The 17523-nt window shown below is 41.7% G+C and overlaps 1 protein-coding gene across 4 annotated transcripts in view; it reads left to right on the top strand.

The window, feature by feature from the left end:
* Positions 1–17523, top strand: part of EFCAB11 (EF-hand calcium binding domain 11) — a 122931-nt gene that overhangs the window by 17626 nt on the left and 87782 nt on the right. For 3 of the 4 annotated variants that reach the window (XM_054567161.1, XM_054567163.1, XM_054567162.1), the window contains exons 4-5: positions 492–593; positions 1951–2041. In XM_054567161.1, coding sequence (XP_054423136.1) covers positions 492–593; positions 1951–2041 — 193 coding nt within the window. Of the gene's footprint in view, positions 1–491; positions 594–1950; positions 2042–14774; positions 15371–17523 lie in introns of those variants that run through there. The other variant, XM_054567159.1, reaches the window with a different exon arrangement.

A 17523-nucleotide genomic window follows, 5' to 3' on the forward strand; every position in this document is an offset into this window, starting at 1 on the left:
GGACGGTGCCAGCCCTATTGTTTACGGAATAGTCTCTCCACTTTTATCTGTGGTGTGCAATTGGTATTGACTTTTGAGAAACTGCTTCTTTGCCCCGATCTCCCAGTTGGAAAAAAAAACCCCGCGGGAATGACATCTGGCGAGGAAAAAAGGGATCAAAGCAGCAGAAGGAAAGAAAAATGATGAGACCCTGTTTAATATATAGTTTGGGGCCCCTCTGTTAGCTCTGTTATAGGGAAGTGTGTCACACGTTTTTGAGGTCACCATTCCATTATGCCCTGGAAAAGGCCAGTGAACTAAAACTGTCTGTTGTTTTTGCTATTGACTGCTAGTGTTGGGCCTACGTAGTATTTAGCAAAATGTCTTTAGAAATAAATACCTTTCACCAACATTAGTATAACATTTGTGCTATGTATTACTCTTGTTTATGTTTTGTGTTTTCTTAAAGAGGAAGTCAGTCATTTTTGCAATTTTTTCCCCCTAACTTTTAGGTATATCACTTGAGGAGTTTTTAACTATTGTAAGGAAAAAGAAGGAAGCTCAGCTATATCGGAATGAAATGAGACACATCTTCACAGCTTTTGACAGATACTGTAAGTCTCTTTAAACTGTTTTCATATTAAAAATTACTGTTAAGGCCCTGACTGGTGTGGGACTGGCCATCGTCCCACAAACTGAAAGGTTGCTTGTTTGATTCCCAGTTGGGGGTGTTGCGAGAGGCAGCTGATCGATGTTTCTCTCTCACACCGATGTCTCTCTCTCTGTCTTTCTCCCTCCCCACCCCTCTCTCTAAAAACAAATTAATAAAGTCTTTAAAAAATAAAAAATAATACAAATTTCTATTAAGGAACTGTGAATAGGAATGTATACTCAATGCATCAAATAAGCATACCTGGGAGTTTATTTTACTGCCCTCTATTAGCTATTACCTTAGATGTTGGTGTGCATTTTTTTCTCCATCATGGTTTTAAATTTTTGACGTTCACCATGGATGAAGTAATGTTGACAGTTACGTAATTGTCCTTATGATTGTAATTGGGACAACAAAAGGGCTGGCCCTGGCGGGTGTAGGTCATGAGCCACCTGCAGAGGTGTGGGGGACAGCGGCATCGCCTTCGACTCCTGCTTTGGCCCACGAGTTGCTGGAGGAACTGCTTTCCCACCTGTGTGGCTGGGAGGCGTGACGGCAGAGCGCCTGTGCCCCACAGGCCTCACACAGGGCGAAGAGACTCACCGAGTCCAGGGGCGGTGTCTTGGCTGCCAGTACGGTTTTCCGTTCAATATGAGTATATTATAATTCCAATACCAAGTAAGAAAAAAAGTGAATCGTGTGGAATAAATTGTTTTGGCAATTTACAAAGATTTGAAGCCTGATGCTGTTACTGCAGCGCACGTCTCTATAGTCCTTTCCCTGGGACTCAGAGAATTAGCGAATGAAAGGACTAGAAGTGACCTTCCAGGTCACCTGTGACTGCAGCGAAGGAGAGCACCAATGGGTCCTTAAATTCTCCCAAGGAGACAATCTTGGGTTATCTTACGTGTAAAATCGGCTATTAATTACTGCTCTTCTCCTAATAGCATATCAAAGTATTGGGCAAGCCCTGAGCGGTGTGGCTCAGTCAGCTGGGCATTGTCCTGCAAAGCCAAGGGTCGCCAGTTTGATTCCCGGTCAGGGCACATGCCTGCTTTGTGGGTTTGGTCCCAGATCGGGGTGAGTACAAAAAGCAACTGATCAATGTTTCACTCTCACATAAATATTTCTCTCCCTTTCTTTCTCCCTCCCTTACCCTCTCTCTAGGGGGGGAAAAAAAAAAAACAAACAAACAAAAAAAACCCAAACAAATAAAATCTTTAAAAGAAAATAAAGTATCATGTAAGTTTTCTGGCCAAAATAACAGTTCATAGGGTTCATAGAGATAAGTGAATGTTTTATATTTTGTTTTCAAATAGATCGTGGATATTTAACTTTGGAAGATTTCCAAAAAGCATTCAAGCAGGTGGCTCCCAAGTTACCAGAAAGGATTATTCTCGAGGTTTTCCGGTAAGGCACCAAAACTTTCCTATACACCCACTCCTTGATTTACTATTTGCTTTTCACAAGTTTTCAGTTTTATGGAGAACACCTCTTTATGCTGATTTTTCACTAAGGAACATTTTCATCTCACCATATATTATCATGATCCAGGAGACAAATTATTTATAGGTAGCTATTAAAGCACTGATACCCTCAATGCTTGGCCACCAGGGAGAGGCATAAGAACATTTGATGAGGGGGGAGAGGGATGGGAAGAAAGTAGAACTTCTTCATACATTTATGTATCAACCAAAAATGGCGAAGCTTTACTATTAAACACAAGGCATAGGCTACACATGGTTCTTGAGTTGTCTGGAGAGAAGAGCTGGCCTTGCTTAATGGTGGGCCCCGTATTGCAGCGCATGCGTACCTGATACAGCAGATTTGAAGAGTATATTGTGTTATCCTTGTGAACAAATTCTGACAAAATGGGCAAGTGGCTTAAAAGCAGTTTCTGTTAGGAAGCTGCAGATGGAAGCGACAGGCTGCCTTGAGAAAATGGAGGAGCTGCCCCCTCCCTGACTGAGTGGAAGCTCTTCGTCCGCCCTGTTACCCGGTGCATTAGTCAGGGCTCTGCACGGCAGCGCCAGCCGGGAAACCCGGAGCAGCCCTGCCCGGGGACAGCGGCGTGCTTCTCTCTCACAAAGGGCGGTCCAGCGCCGAATTGATGGTGACAAAATGATGTGTCACCTGTTCGAACCCTTCACATCTGCATGTTTAATAAGTTGAAAATGGAATGTCCTAATCTGGTGGGGAAAAAACTCTTACAAAGTTTCAGTGGTTTTAGAATACAATTTTTAAAACTATAACAATTTGATAGCTCTCATAAACTTTCAAGAGCAACTAACATCAGGAAGGATGGACATTTACCTGCTGAATGTCAGTTAGCAATAACAGCAAAGTAATAACAACAACAACCCTAAACTTTCTCCTTATCGGAGGGTGGACTCAAAAACCAAGGTGCCGTGATGTCCTTTTTCCGTTCATATCTGCATATCTTCATGACATGTCTCCGACAGCCATTAAAGTCAAGTATTAAAACAAATTGCTCGATCACAAAGCATTAAACTGAGATGTTCAGAAATAATAAAGTACATTACATCATATTCTTGATAAATATGGTGAATAATTTCTAGTGACAGCAGAAAGTGATTTGCCATTAACAAATAAAATATTTGCATCTTTAGTTCTTTAGAATTTCTACATCATGTTTTATAATGCACATAATATAGTGACATAGTAGCACATGTGCATATAACCTATTAATAAATGTATTCATAGCCCCATACATCTTGTCTTCCCCAGGATTATGTGATCAAAGCAGTTTGGAGACCACTGCAATATACAACCAAACAAGGCATTTTAGTTCATTGAACTTGCCCTGCCTAAATTCTCCTTTGTATTGTTCTTTTATAGCACTATAATTTCTAAGCCAGAATAAATGATGCATGATAAGTATTAAATGATGCGGGGAAACCAAAAAAGGAAAGAAAAATATTTTTTCCAAGTGTGACTCGAAGTAGACCAGAGGAACAGAGATGTCTAACTTCCACACATATCTGTGTTTTGGTGGCACAGTTTTCAAGAGAAAAGAAAATCAGGAATGCAAAATTACGTAATGTTTTTAAGGTTAGACACTTTCTTTTCGAGAAGCCTGGGTGGCATTTGACTTAATTGACCAGTGTAAGTGGCGTTCATTACCCAGGTCCCTGGAAGAAAGCTGGTATCTGAAAATCACTAAAATAAGGCAACGGAAGGGGAGACTTCTAGTTAGCACAGTCATCTGCACTTTAATGACTGAAGGAGGTTTTGGCATCTTCAGTTCAGTGAGTGCCAGATCCCTCCCAAAGAAACTTCAAAGGATCGAGAGCTGTCTCTTTCAGAAGTGCTTGCCCATATTTACTCTTTAATTTCACAAGTTAAACCAACAAAATACAACAATAAAACCAACCAGAAAACCATAGCAAGCGATTCAAAAAGACAGACTTGGAGCCTAAGGCATCAAAGAATCATTTCACTTTAGAACTTGATAGAAACATAGGTGTGTCATTGATTACATTGGAGGGCATTCCAAGGATGAAATGATAGACTTTTATACGGTTTGTAAATTGCTGCCTCACAACTTTATGTCTACTTTAATGATTAAACAATTTTTTTTTAAAGATTTTACTTGTTTTTAGAGAGCGTGGAAGGGAGAGGGAAAGAGGGAGAGAAACATCGATGTGTGAGAGATACATGTGTCAGTTGCCTCTGGCACGCCTCCAACCAGGGACCCGGCCTGCAACCTAGGCACGTGCCCTGACTGGGAATCGAACCAGTGACCAACTGGTTCATAGGCCAGCACTCAATCCACTGAGCCACACCAGCCAGGTCGTGATCTTTATAATGAATAAAAGCAATGTCTTTTAAAATATATACAGTCAGGGTTCATAACATTCACATTCTGTTCTGCAATCATAATGTTTTTCATTTTAATGTTACTTTTACAGTTAAATGGATTCAAAGCTCACGCCCAGGCCTTGTGCCCTTGTTTCTGTTGTACTGAAGTTGGTCCTCTATCTAGTAGGGATCATAAGAACTATCTTCCCTGGTATCTTTCATGTTAAAAAATGTTTACGTGGGCCATTGTCATTGAATAAAAGTATACAATGGATTGAACATGAACAGTTTTGTAACTTTCTTTTTCTTTGAGAACACTGATTATGCTTTTATTGGAAGTCCTTTCAGATTTTTTGTTAAGTTCTGTTTCATTTGCTTGTTCTGCTCACCATGTCTCTTAGTGTATATTCAGCAATGTCTATTCTCCCTCATGCTGCATCCAATATGGCATTACCCTGCCCCATGCTTATGGTTTTAGTTTTCTCTTACATTGTTTTCTTGAGCTATATCTGCTGATGTTTCATTTCCTTTTGTTATTTTGCTGTATCTTGCTATTTTATATCTCCCCTAAGCTTTTCTATTTCTATGTTGAACTCTTGTTTTATGGAGGTGCTTGCTTTATTGGGAGAAAGAGTGATTTCTGAAATTTTATTTTTAATGGGTGATTGGGGGCTGCTATTATAGCTTTTTAAGTATAAATTAAGGAAAGCAACTTTTCTACTGAAGAAAGGGTTTTGTGGAACAAGTTACTTTCTTAAACCAAGAGATGATATCTTGTGTAAAAATCAAAAATAAAAATTGTTACTAATTTGTTATTCCTAAGATATAAAATGTTTAATATTTGGATTTTGAAATTTGAGATTCCTTTCAGTGTTTAAAACATAATTTCCACTTAGAGCTGATAGTCATGATTTGCATATTTGTGTTCTAAAATAGCTGTGTTTGCCTAACTATAATAATTTTTTCTACCCACTACAAATGGCAGAGGTTCAGGAGGAGTGAGAACTGACAGTACTGTTTATACAGTGGAATCAATGTGAGATAATAGACTGTTTCTTGTGCAAAAAAGGTTGAAAAAATCTTTTCTTTTTAGTGTTAATAGGACGTACTGAAAACTTTGTAGTGCTGTCTTTTCTTAAAAAATTCAGAATCTTCAGTGACTCTTAACAGGTAAGGTTAAAAGCATTTAACCTGGCTGTCCAGCATTGTCTGGCCGCCTTCCTAAGATCATCCTTCATTAGCCCCAAATTCCTGCGTTTTTCTTGCCAGGTGCTCGCTCTTCTGAACGCTTGATGTGTATTTAAACTTTATTCTGTTTCCCTTGTTGGTAGTGCCTTCTCTAGTCCCTGTCTGTCCAAGTTAGTCCTAGGATTTCAAGGTCCATCTCAATAAAGCCTCTTTCTTTACATTGAATATTCTTATCTACTGTATCTAAATTTTGATTGTACTTGTGGTTGTGTATTTTTTTCACTCACCTGATAAACAAAAGTAGAGCGTTTAGGATTATCTCCATAAACTACTACAAGCTCTTGGAGTTGATGCGCGTATCTGCAACTCCCACTGTAGCCAGCATATTGCTTTATGCATTGCAGTGCTTTTAATTAAGTGTTGCTCCATTGTCACTCTATGTACCCAGTAACAATAAAATTCTCATGGTTTTCTTTAGGGATTAATTTACTTCTTATAAACTAAGAAAGAGGACATTAAAATATGCATTTTTCTCTGATAGCCCCTTTTGGCTTTGTTTTGGGGGCGTTTTCTGTTCATGATTTAGCCTCTGCTGTCGTCAGGAAGCTGGCGTACCGTCCGTCCCTGCCGCTGCCCGCCCGCAGCTCCCTATGGCATTCCTGGCTGGCGTTTTTCTCATTGCAATGTTTACTTCTCCATCCCGAGGAGCTTTCTCCATTTCATTGTGAGCCAATCTCATTGTGAGACTTGCATGTTTGCACCACCTGCCAATTGGTAAAAAGCTCTGGGAACCTTCTTCTGTCTCCCAGCCTTGACACTGAACGTGGATGTGCACAAAGCCCCCTCCCTGACCCGGCACACAAGGTTCCGAGGGCACAGGTGGATCATCAGATCCTGATGTAATGTGGAAATACTGAGGCACCAAAATGTTCTCCAGTCATGGCAGGAGACATTCAAAGTTATATCTGCTATTTCTGGTGTAAGAATTCCATTCTTCATGTTACGTGGAACGTAAGCTGCTTTTGGGAGTATTTAAAATTAGTTGGTGGTAAAAGCATCATGCCTTGTTGACTAATAAATTTTCAGTGTCAGAGTGTCAATGGGGTGGGGGCGTAGGCAATTTTAAGAGAGGCTCATGGATAGTCTCTTGGCAGAAAGATTTGTGTGAGCCTTGTGTTGCAGCCATTGTAATACAAGGGAAGGATTGTCATGAGCTTGGGCAAAATGAACTAACAGACTCTTCTGTTATGCTGAAGGGAAGATAGTCTTAATAGAGTCCGGGGTCCCATAGGAAAGTGATTGAAGATAGAGAGTATTTACTTTTGCAAATCATTTGCATCTCTTTTGCAGTGGTATTCCTCTCTGTGTTCTTTCACTTCCTGTAATTCATCTCTGCTGGCAGCTGACTTGCTACATATTTCTTGGACAAACTCTAATGAGAACTTCCTGGTCATTATTTTGTGCATCAGGATGGTTCTCTTATAAATGGAGTCATGTGACCTCAACAAAATTGCAGTTGTTATAGAGAGGACCTATTTTGGTGAATATGATTATTGACCTGTAAGTATCTACATGCTCTTGTGTAAAGAAAGGACTAGAAATCCTGTCCTGTTCTTTGTAACCATACATAGTAGTTACTAGCTGTACCTGGCGTGTGAGTGTAATGGCCAAAGAAGTAGACTTCTTGGATTTTCAGTTTTTATCTTACAAATTTGTGTATTTTGTTCGCAATGGTAATGCCTTAGTTTTATTTCAACTTGTTTCAAAATTTTACGGTCAGAGATCCCCTTTTCTGTGTATCCTTTTGCACGCAATCCCTTTGGGGAGTATGGATTTGTGTCAGATTTTCCAGATGATCTCAGAATTTCCTCTCTCTGGGAACAAAACCAGACTTTAAAAATCCAGCTATAGAAATAATTATAGTCTAATCATTTTAAGAAAATGTTTGTTTTTCAGAGGGTTCTTAATCCATTTTGCTCCATGGACAAAAATGATATCCTTGCTTTTAAGGATAATCCTTTTACCAACAGAAACTTTAGAACTGGTGATGCAGGAATTAAAGCTCAGAAGCTGGACCAGAAAACAAGTAATGACTTCATTACATAGATTTTCAAATAGAATGTGGTACTTTGATTTCTTAAGTTCAGCTAACATAGTTCCTGTTATCAAGGATATATTATTGAATCTCTTTCACATTCAGGATTCCAGATATTGTAGTCCTCTCTTCTGTTAAACCCATTCAGATGCAAATTATACTCATCCTTCAAGGCCAAGGTGTTAAAGTATTTTTCTTAAAAGGGGCCCTACCCTACACCCTACCCACTACCTTGCAACCCCCTAACAGGAAACAGGCTCCAGCTTCTGCTTTACACTCCTAATCTGTCATAAATATCTTTCCTGTTTATGCTTATACATAGTTATTGGTGCACACATATTGTTTCCTGTCGTAGAACAGGAGCCTAGCGTGAGCAGGCAAACTAGGGTATTCATCATCGTGTTCCCTACAGCACAGTTGGTATGTGTTGAATAGATGACTACATTTTATGTAAATGAATGGCTTACATAGCAAACATGCCTTTTCTCATGTATTTTTGTTTTACTCTCCAAATGCCGCACTGGCGCCATATTAAGGTAATGTAGTGCAGTAAGCCCCGGGGCTGGGAATCCAGAGATTTGCGATCTAGTCCCAGCTCTCGCCGTTACCTGACGTCCCCCAAATCGCTGGCCCTGTCTGGCCGGCACTCTCCTCATCTCAGAAATGAGGATGCCACCTGGTATGAACTGGCAGGCCTCTTCTAGCTCCAGAATGCACTGATGGGGTTATCTATCATGGAGAGTGGCCTGGGAGTCTTCTTTATTTTCTCTGCGTATCACAGATATTATTCAGAATCCGCCCCAGCGTGAATACAGATGTGGTCTGTCAGTGTGACAAAACCTGCTCTCAAGAGGAAATTACTGGCTTTGACAGCTACCCAACCAAGGGTGTAGTTTTTGAAATGTCACTATAACAAGTGTTATGGCCAATGTATCCAATTTCTCATCTACATATACGGTCAGGTACGCTGTTCCTGCTGCAATAGTAGGAAGGCTGTTTTTCTTTTAATCCAGCTGTCACGTAAGAAACTGCTGCCATGGTTTCTTATGACCAAATGTTGCTAACCCTTTCAGTCATCCTTGAAGTTATTAATAGCCGCCCATCATGAATATATTCATGCCATTTTCCTTTATGGAAAAAGGAATCCATTTGTTAGGTTTTTCTTTTGTGGTAGATAGGTAACTTTTGGTGAAAATCTCGATAATACTGTGTGTTGTATTTATAAAATAGGAAAAACTGGTACTTAGTAGAAGAAATTTCTCTTTTATATGAGATATTTAAAGTAACAATTGTTTTAAGATGTTAAGAGGAAAATAGGGTTGGAATGAAGAGTTATACTTGAAAGTTTTGGTTATTCTTCAAATAATATATATTCTAAAATCAGAACCAAAGATTTCCAGTACTATGTGTTTATCTAAGACATACTGACCTGTGGCTTTGCTACCTCACGGCTATCCATCTTGTCTACCTCCCTCCTATCAGCCACCCTCCTCCATCAGCCTACCTTGAATAGACGCACTCTCGTCCTTCACAGGGCGCTCCAAAGACCAGCGACATCGTGCTAGTGAGCTCACAAGCAGTGCCTGGTCTCAGGCCTCACTCCAAATGCGCTGAGTCAAACGTGTTGACTTTAATGTGATCCCTGGGTAATCCATATGCACATTAAAGTTTGAAAATCACTGGCTATGGTTCTAGTTAAGTTTTGGGTAATGAGAATAATTTAGCATTAGTTTTTAATGTTGACTTCAGTAGCTCTTCATTGTCTACCAGATAACAGCAAGATTCCCTAGCCTGGTATACAAGGCCCCTGCATGCAGAGGGACCTGCCGTGCCTTTTTAGCATGCCTCCCAGCATTTCCCAAATCAAAAACGCCACACCGCACTTCTGACACAGGCTGTATACTGGTCCTGTCTCATTTCTCAGGCGGCATTTTTGCCTCTGCCAGGTTCACTGCCTCCTCTTCCCTTCCCCTGACTTCCCCATCCACATATCTAGATGGGATCTGCTCCTTAGACTGCTGCAGGCCACAGAATTTCTTTTTCTTCCTTAGAACTCCTGTAGCACTTGCCACAAGAACACATCTAATAATAGTAACCACAATAACACTGGCCACTGACATTTTCTGAGTAGTTGGTATGTACCAGGCACGGTGCTGAATGACTCCTCATAGGGTCCTCGTGGGTTAGGCTCTGTCTGTTCCATTTTACAGACAGCTGACGAGTCGCGGAACCAAGATTCACTCTGAGGCAGGCTGACTTCCAGGCTGGTGCTTTTAATCACTGTTCTATTCCCTCCTCCCTTCCTTTAACAGTATAAACATTCTGAGAGTAGGAACCATGCCTTTTTATTGCCAAATGCCTGGTGTAAGTAAGTGTAAGGAAGCAAGGCCTGTTCTCTCAGAAATGCCCCTGATAAACCAGTTGCGTAATTAGGTAGCTTTTCCCTGTTCATATGAATTGGTTTGGTTTGGGTTGTTATACTTGAGATTTCACTTGATTATCTGCACTATAAACAAAGGACCTATTTACAAAAATGCACCAAAGGAAGCTGATGCAACATTTTTATCGCATGAAACTGCAGCAGGCCTCCCAGTTCGCGTCGCTTTGATAAGAAGCCTTGTGTAATGTGTGTTGCCTTTGGAAGTCTATCACAATGGCAGGGTATTTTGCCAAGTAAACTGGAAAAACAAAATATATTTAAAATCAATAAGTAGAGTTTTATCGTTTTAACTGGAGTGGGAGCGCTCACCTGAACTCCCGATCGTCTCTGTAGAAGGCAGGACTGGGCGTTGATTCACTTGGAACACCCCTTTAATCTGTTGCTGTGGGCTTTGCATTGTGTGTTACCGTTTCCAGCTTGCCCACATTATCTGCTTGTCTTCCCTCCTCGGCTGCAACCTGCTGCTGGAGAAAATCAGGGCGAAATAGTAATTAAATGCGCTACAGACTTCATGTGGCGCCTGTTAGTTCCTGCTCTTTCCCTCATGTCTGCCTGTCACCAGGAGAGGCAGGACAGGCGGTGATACTGACAGCCTTCCCCTCTTCCCACCCCTCTCTCCTGCCCATCACTCACCTCTATGCCTCTTCCACCCGTGGGAGTCAGAATTTTACCAGCCCAGAACCAGTTCCTGGTGGCTAAACACGGCTGCTGGACTCACCTTTCTTCTTCCCCTGATGCATCCTCCCCACTCCCCACCTCTATTCTTAGCTGTCACTAAGACCCAAGGACGTTTATACCACTTTCCCCTCCTGGTCTTCACTTATAACCCAGGCCTCAGGCTGCACCTTTGTCCAAGGCCCCGCCTTGGTTCTGAGCAGCCTGCAGTACCACCTTGCAGGGCCCGAGCTCTTAAGTGAGCCCTGCTACCTGGACATGCTCTGTGCCAACCCGAGACCCGGAGCGAGCTTCCCATGTGCCTTTCTGCAATGCCTCGACCTCTGCCTCAGACACACATGCCACAGCCGGTTTCCCTCTCCCTCTCTCATCAAGTGTAATGTCCGAGAGGTCAGTGCGCTCTGTGCCTACCTTTTTGGATCCTGCTGCTTAGAGTCCCTGCTGCAGACCTTGATCCTCTGACTGCCTGTCCCAGAATGGGACCAGCTTCTCTGTTCAGGCAGAAACTGTCGTGCCTACTTGACCAAAGAGTTTGGACTACCCGAGTCCTTCTGTGCAGAGTCCCCAACCCTGGGCCTGTGTGATTCTGAATGCTTTCCTTTTAGTGCTGCGGTCGGGGATACCTGCCACTCGAGTCATGTAACGCCCCACTGCCGTCCAGTAGAACTTGGAATCACCTGTCCTTGATTCCCCAGTTCAGGAATGGCAAATAGTGGCATGTGTGCCATCCCTGTCTCCTCCTGTGCCTGTGGCCTGACTTCTTCTGATGAGTCTCAGAAGCCTTCTTGGCATCGCACCCCATTAGTTCACTAGCTTCGTAACACACGGTGAGATTGACTTGCTCCCTGTCATGCTTGTACCAAACCTGTCCCACTGCTGTGCATCGCTGTGACCTTGCCTTCTGCTTCATGGACAAGGTCATGGCCTCGGCCTGGGTTTCCTTTCCTGGCTCTTTTGACTCCAGAATACCACGCCCAATGACAGTGGTACAGTAGATGGAATTTACAGTGAAAATGTGTAAACACATTTAGCATTACGCGCCATTCAGGAATCATGTTAAAGAATGTATTGAGAAAGAAAAATACAAGTTACAAAATACTTTTCTTAACCCCAAGTCTTCTTTCTGTTACGATTCCTCATAACCCACTGGTGATTCCAAGTAGAAATTCTCCTGACTTGGAGACAGCATATCCAAGGAGAGGAGAGGGCAGTAGACCAGTCTCACGCTTGTTCCGTTTTTGCAGAAATTTAACTGTTTGCTGGAGACAGAGTAGTCTGCAAAAATGAGGATGAATAAGTAATGAATAAATAAATGAGCAAAGGGATAGAATGAGGTTGATCAAAGTTTGTGTTCAAATTTTGTGTTAAACTGAGTAAAGCAGCAGCTGGTCCTTAATTTTATCTTGGCCTATTACAGACTGTGTCTTCTTCTTCTAAAGATTTTATTTATTTGTTTGTTTTTTTATTTAGAGACAGAGTGGAAACGAGGGAGAGAAGCATCAATCATGGTTGCCTCTCGAGCACCCCTTGCTGGGGGCCTGTCCCACACCCAAGCATGTGCCCTGACTGGGAATTGAACCAGTGACCATTTGGTTTGTAGCCTGGCACTCAATCCACGGAGCCACACCAGCCAGGGCTACAGATTGTCTTCTTTACTGGGTGTTCAGTTGCAGATTTAGACTCAGAGGCTTTAAAAAATATGAACTTGACCACAAATTTGTGTACAGATTTAAACTTTTATCATCGTAAAATTATTACAGTACTTTTATACTCTATGAGAAAACCTTTTAACAGAACCTTGCCATTGGGGTCAAATTCAGTTATCTGGATGGAACCTTTTTCTTTCTCTTGTACATTGTCTAGTAGAGAAGTTTCTGCACATTTTATAGGGTGGTGTCATTTATTCTGGGTACAATTTTGTCATGACGACAAGTAGCTGGATGTACATTTCATAGACAACTTGTATTCACAAATTGGTTATTCTGGGGGGAAAATTGGACTTCTTCAGGCATGCTTATTTTCACAGATTGATTTATTATGCAGAGATCAGATTTGAACCCCCAGGGTTCAGTTGTGCTGGATGCTGGTATCCATTGCTAAATATGGTTCAATTAAACAGGGAGGAAGGATAAATGGCGACATGTGGACACATCTCAGAGGGCAGAATCCCTCTGTGAGTCATGAATCTTGGTGGAAAAAGCTCAAAAATTTTTTAAGTGTGAAATTCCCTCCTTATTTCTATTTCCAATTAAATTAATGCTGTACACAGACACCACAGGTCACCGTAGCATTCCATACCATTTACTCTGCTCTCTCTCTTAGTTTCCAATTTTCATTATAGCTCTTAGTCTTTGCTTTTGGAGTGTGAGCTTATGGTAGAATAAATGATATTAGCTTTAGTGGGTAGGTTTCGTTTTCTCTAATGACTTACTGACCAAAATATACCTTCTTATGTGGAAAAGCCAGAGTGGATTATTATTTATCTGACTGACAAGGAAAGTCATTTCTAATTTTATTTAGAAACTGAAATAAATTACTTTGCTGAAAATTAAATGTGAAATAAATGTATGATCCTCTCTTAATGAACAAAGTGGACTGAGAACCAAATAAGTTTGTAGTAGATCTCTTCGTCCAGTTGGTGGCGCTAAAAACTCTGATAAGAAATTAATTGGGGAGAGAGCGGGTTAACCTGGAGCCTTTCCTGATCAATGTTGTCTTACTAGTTATACCCAAATTATTGCATCTTCTAAGCTTAGGAAACAAGCTAAATCTCTTTGATGGACAGCAGAATACATTTCTAGTAAACAGTAAAGATGTCATTGGCTGTCATACAGTTCACACTTTGTAAATTGTGTGTTGTGTAACACCTGGCTCCCTCCTGGAAATGGCCTTCAGACCTCTGTCTGGGGAATCAAGGTGCTCTAGAGTGGTGTTCCTGATCCTCTTTAGGTGCCAGAGTAAGAGGGAAGAAATATTGATTCGTGTTAGTAGTACTATTTTTTTTTTTTTTTTTTTACCACTAATGTGCTCTTTCACGGCTGGGTTTGTTGAACGCTTTTTAGCCCTTTGTTTTTTAAAAAGACTACATCTGAGAAGTCCACTAGCTCAATAGTCTATTGTTGAGTGTGTCCTGAGAGGCAGTCAGAAGCCTTGGATCAGGGAGAGCAGGGTTTCAATTTCCTTATATATTTTTCACAACTGTCCCTTAGTCACTTATATAAATTCTTTACAGCTCAGTTTGCCCAACTTATAAAATGGGAATAATGGACATCTTTCCCTAGAGCTGGTGTGAGCACTGAGTAAGGCACAGTGCTCTTTGGATACTGTTTACCGCTACCTGTTGTCTGAGCCCGCACTTACCTCCCAAGGGGGCAGGGCCTGAGGACCAGAAGCGCTCTCTCTGTGTCTGATCAAGCTGCATGCATTCACCAGTGAAAAGATCCTTCTAGGTTGTCAAGGGCCACAAAGATTATGTAAGGACTCGCAGACTCACACAAGAGATGCCTGGTTATATCTGGTTTCCAGGTACTTGCCTGTCTGTCCTGAGGGTATTTATGTGTTGGTCTGAATCTGCCTAAACATTTAACACCAAGGAAGGGAGTACAAGATTGCTGAAAGGTATAGCGAAGGTATTACTCAGAGCTTGTGCATCCATTTATCTGTTCCACAAACTTTGATTGAGCATCACTCTTCCAAAGGTGAGCCCCAGGCGCCCCCTGGATGCCTCTGGAGGGGAGACTCCAAGAAGCGGGCTGCTTCCCTCTGGGCAGGAACGGATAGGCAGCCCCTATCCATGCAACAGGGAGCTTATTTAAATTTCTGTATTTTTTTTTATAATATAAAAATCAGTGTAAAATTGTAAAAACATTTTTAGAACTTTTTATTAAATTTTTATTAAATTTGTTTTATTAAATTTTCCACAGCATATTCTGTGTTCAGAAGGTTGAAACAAGTCCAAAGAAGCCTTCAATAGACGGTAAAACCATAAAATTCTATCAATTAGATGCTTTTGCCAGTATAGCATTTAAAAGTGTAAGAGTGTAAGGTAAATATTTTTTGAGGAACAGCACAAATAACATCTTTGGTTAGATCTGATTGGTAGTTTCAGACCTTTGGGATTCAGAGGCTCCAGAATCATGGAGTCAGAGGGCGGCAGAGGCTTCAGCAATTACAAACGCCGTCTCTCTCATTCTATAGCTCAGAAAATGGAGGGCTTACCCACGGTTGCATAGACCTGGATCAAAACTCCCGGCCCCTGACCCCCAACTCACTGCCCGTGCGTTATTTTTCCATCTTCTACAGGAGGAGCCATTATCAGCGTAAATAAAAACAAGCGTGTGCTTGTTCAGCCTCAGTAAACTTTCATACCAGACACGGAGCATCTTTTCTTTTTCTGCCCAGTTATCAGAACGAACACTTCGACTGCAGCCGAGGCAGCTAATTAAGGTGCTGCGATTGGGCGCAGCGCTAAGGGGAGGGAGAGCACACGGCGCGGAGCCTCCGAGCGCCCGCGCCCTGCAGAAGCAGGCGGCGTTTTCATTCAGCCTCTGCCTCGCTGGCTTGTCGTTTCTTGCTACATGAATGACATCCCGGGCCGCAGGTGTATCAGTAATTTCTGAGTTTGTTCCCCACTGAAAGTGACCTCATTGTTTTGTGCTGCTTTTCCGTAATTATACAGTAACAGGAAAATAAACCGGCGCTGAGTACAGCCCACAGCAGAAATCTTGTGCTCTTTATGCAAGTTTGATTTATAGACGTGCACTGCAGAGCGGAGTGACTATGAAACATTCATCTTCCCGATGCTAGTTGCCATGGAAATCAAGTACACAGAGCGGTGTCACTCCAGTCCTTGCGATGCCTGCAGTAGTTTATTCCTTTGTTGTTCTCGTTTCTTAAGCAACTGCCTAGCATTCTTTCATCATTACAATTAATCGTGCACATGAGTTTTTATCTTTTATCTCAAATAGAAAGCACTAAAAATGTGTGAGAAAAATAGGGAGAATTTAGATTTTTCTTGTGGCTTAAAATATGCATTTATGATTTTTCCTCCCTCAGTCCCATTGGAAAATAGGTCAAATAAAAAAAAGCATATATTAATGTACAGAAATCTCAATGAAAAGCAATGTAAAACTTGAGGGAAAAGCAATGCTATACTAAGGAGATTTTAAGGAACTTTAGATTCTCAGGTCTCCCAGTGTTTGGTGCTAACTAAGTCTGTTATTTTGGGTCCTGCCAACCAAAAAAAAAAAAAAAAAAAAGCCCCTGTGCTATATATTATCAACTCTCCTTTTGTTTTGTTTTGTTTCTCTAGTCTCCTCAGGGGTTTGAACAACCTAAATATTTTCTGGATAGATATGGTAATATTAAAGAATAGGGGTCCTTTCTTTTTTAAAGGCTATTAAAGTTCAAGAATTGTCTTACAGTCTAAGTGAAAGGAATTCTTAGTCTTCCTTATTATCATTTTTAAAGACTCATCCCAGTTTCACCTGGCATAGTTCATAGTACCTACCACACCAGCAATTAATAAGCGATTCTGGAATAACCCTGTCTGGGTCTAAATCTCTGCTCCTCTGCTTTGGCTGTGATCCCTTTGAAAAGTGCCTCTGCTTGCCTTGGCTTCCTTATCCATAGAGTGAGCAGCTATAAAATTAAGATAATACTGGGCTGCCAGGAGGGTTCTCAGAGATAATTCATGTAAAGGGCCCAGCTCTGTGCCTGGCACAGAATACGTGCTTGGGCAGGGGGCCTGCTTTGGCGGTGGATATGGTTATCATTACTAGGGTTACTGCTCCTACCACTGTGCCGGCTCCAGGCCAAAACCGAGCAGAGCGCTGAGCTCCAGCCTGGAGAGCAATGCCAGCACCCACACCCAGGACCCTGTTGCCAGCAGCCAGGTTCACAGATAATCAATTGCCCATGCTTTGTTTCACTTGGACCACATGGACTGCTTCATCTCTACCCATTAGATACTAGGATGGTAGCCTATAGGTCTATACACTGGTTTTCTTATCTGCACAGGGAGAAGAGAAGACGGATGCAAATTTCTCATCTATGACCAGATGAGATTTCTCATCATCTGGACTGGTTTCTACAGCTGGGGGTGCGGGAGGCACATGGGGAGGGAGTGGGCTGCCGGAAATCACATCTGATCTGCTGCCCGCCCCGACCCGTGTCATTCCGCAGTGGCTGCAGCCTTCCTTCAGCCTCTCTGGATTGAAGTTTTCCGAACCAGCCGCAGAAGCATCCTTCGTCCAGATTCACTCTCCTTGGCAATCCTCCAGGGTGCACGGCAATGCCTATTTACTGGGTTTAGCTTTTGTTTGGTTAGCTTTGTGTTTGTCTGTTTTGCTTTGTGCAGTTCTTTTCCTCCCAAATTTTCATGTTTAAATTCCTTCATTTCTATTCATTTTATTAGCTGGCATCACAGTATTGCTAAAAGTTGTTTGCTTTAAGATATCACAAAATGAATAGCCTTAGATTAATTTGTCTTGTTTTCCCCCAAGCCTGATCCATAGCATGTGAATGAGGTGCACTTTTATTAACGATTAAAACAGAGTAGTCTTGATGGTTTCCCCTTTGCCACATCCTAATATTATACCTCAATGCCCTCAATAAAAAGTTCTCTTTATTTAGTTCTTAGTTTTTCTCTGTCCCCCAATCCGTAGACTCAAG

The sequence above is a fragment of the Pteronotus mesoamericanus genome, unplaced genomic scaffold (genome assembly GCF_021234165.1).
Source record: "Pteronotus mesoamericanus isolate MK-2021 breed Mesoamerican mustached bat unplaced genomic scaffold, CSHL_Meso_final contig_182, whole genome shotgun sequence".
NCBI classification, from domain to species: Eukaryota; Metazoa; Chordata; class Mammalia; order Chiroptera; family Mormoopidae; genus Pteronotus; species Pteronotus mesoamericanus.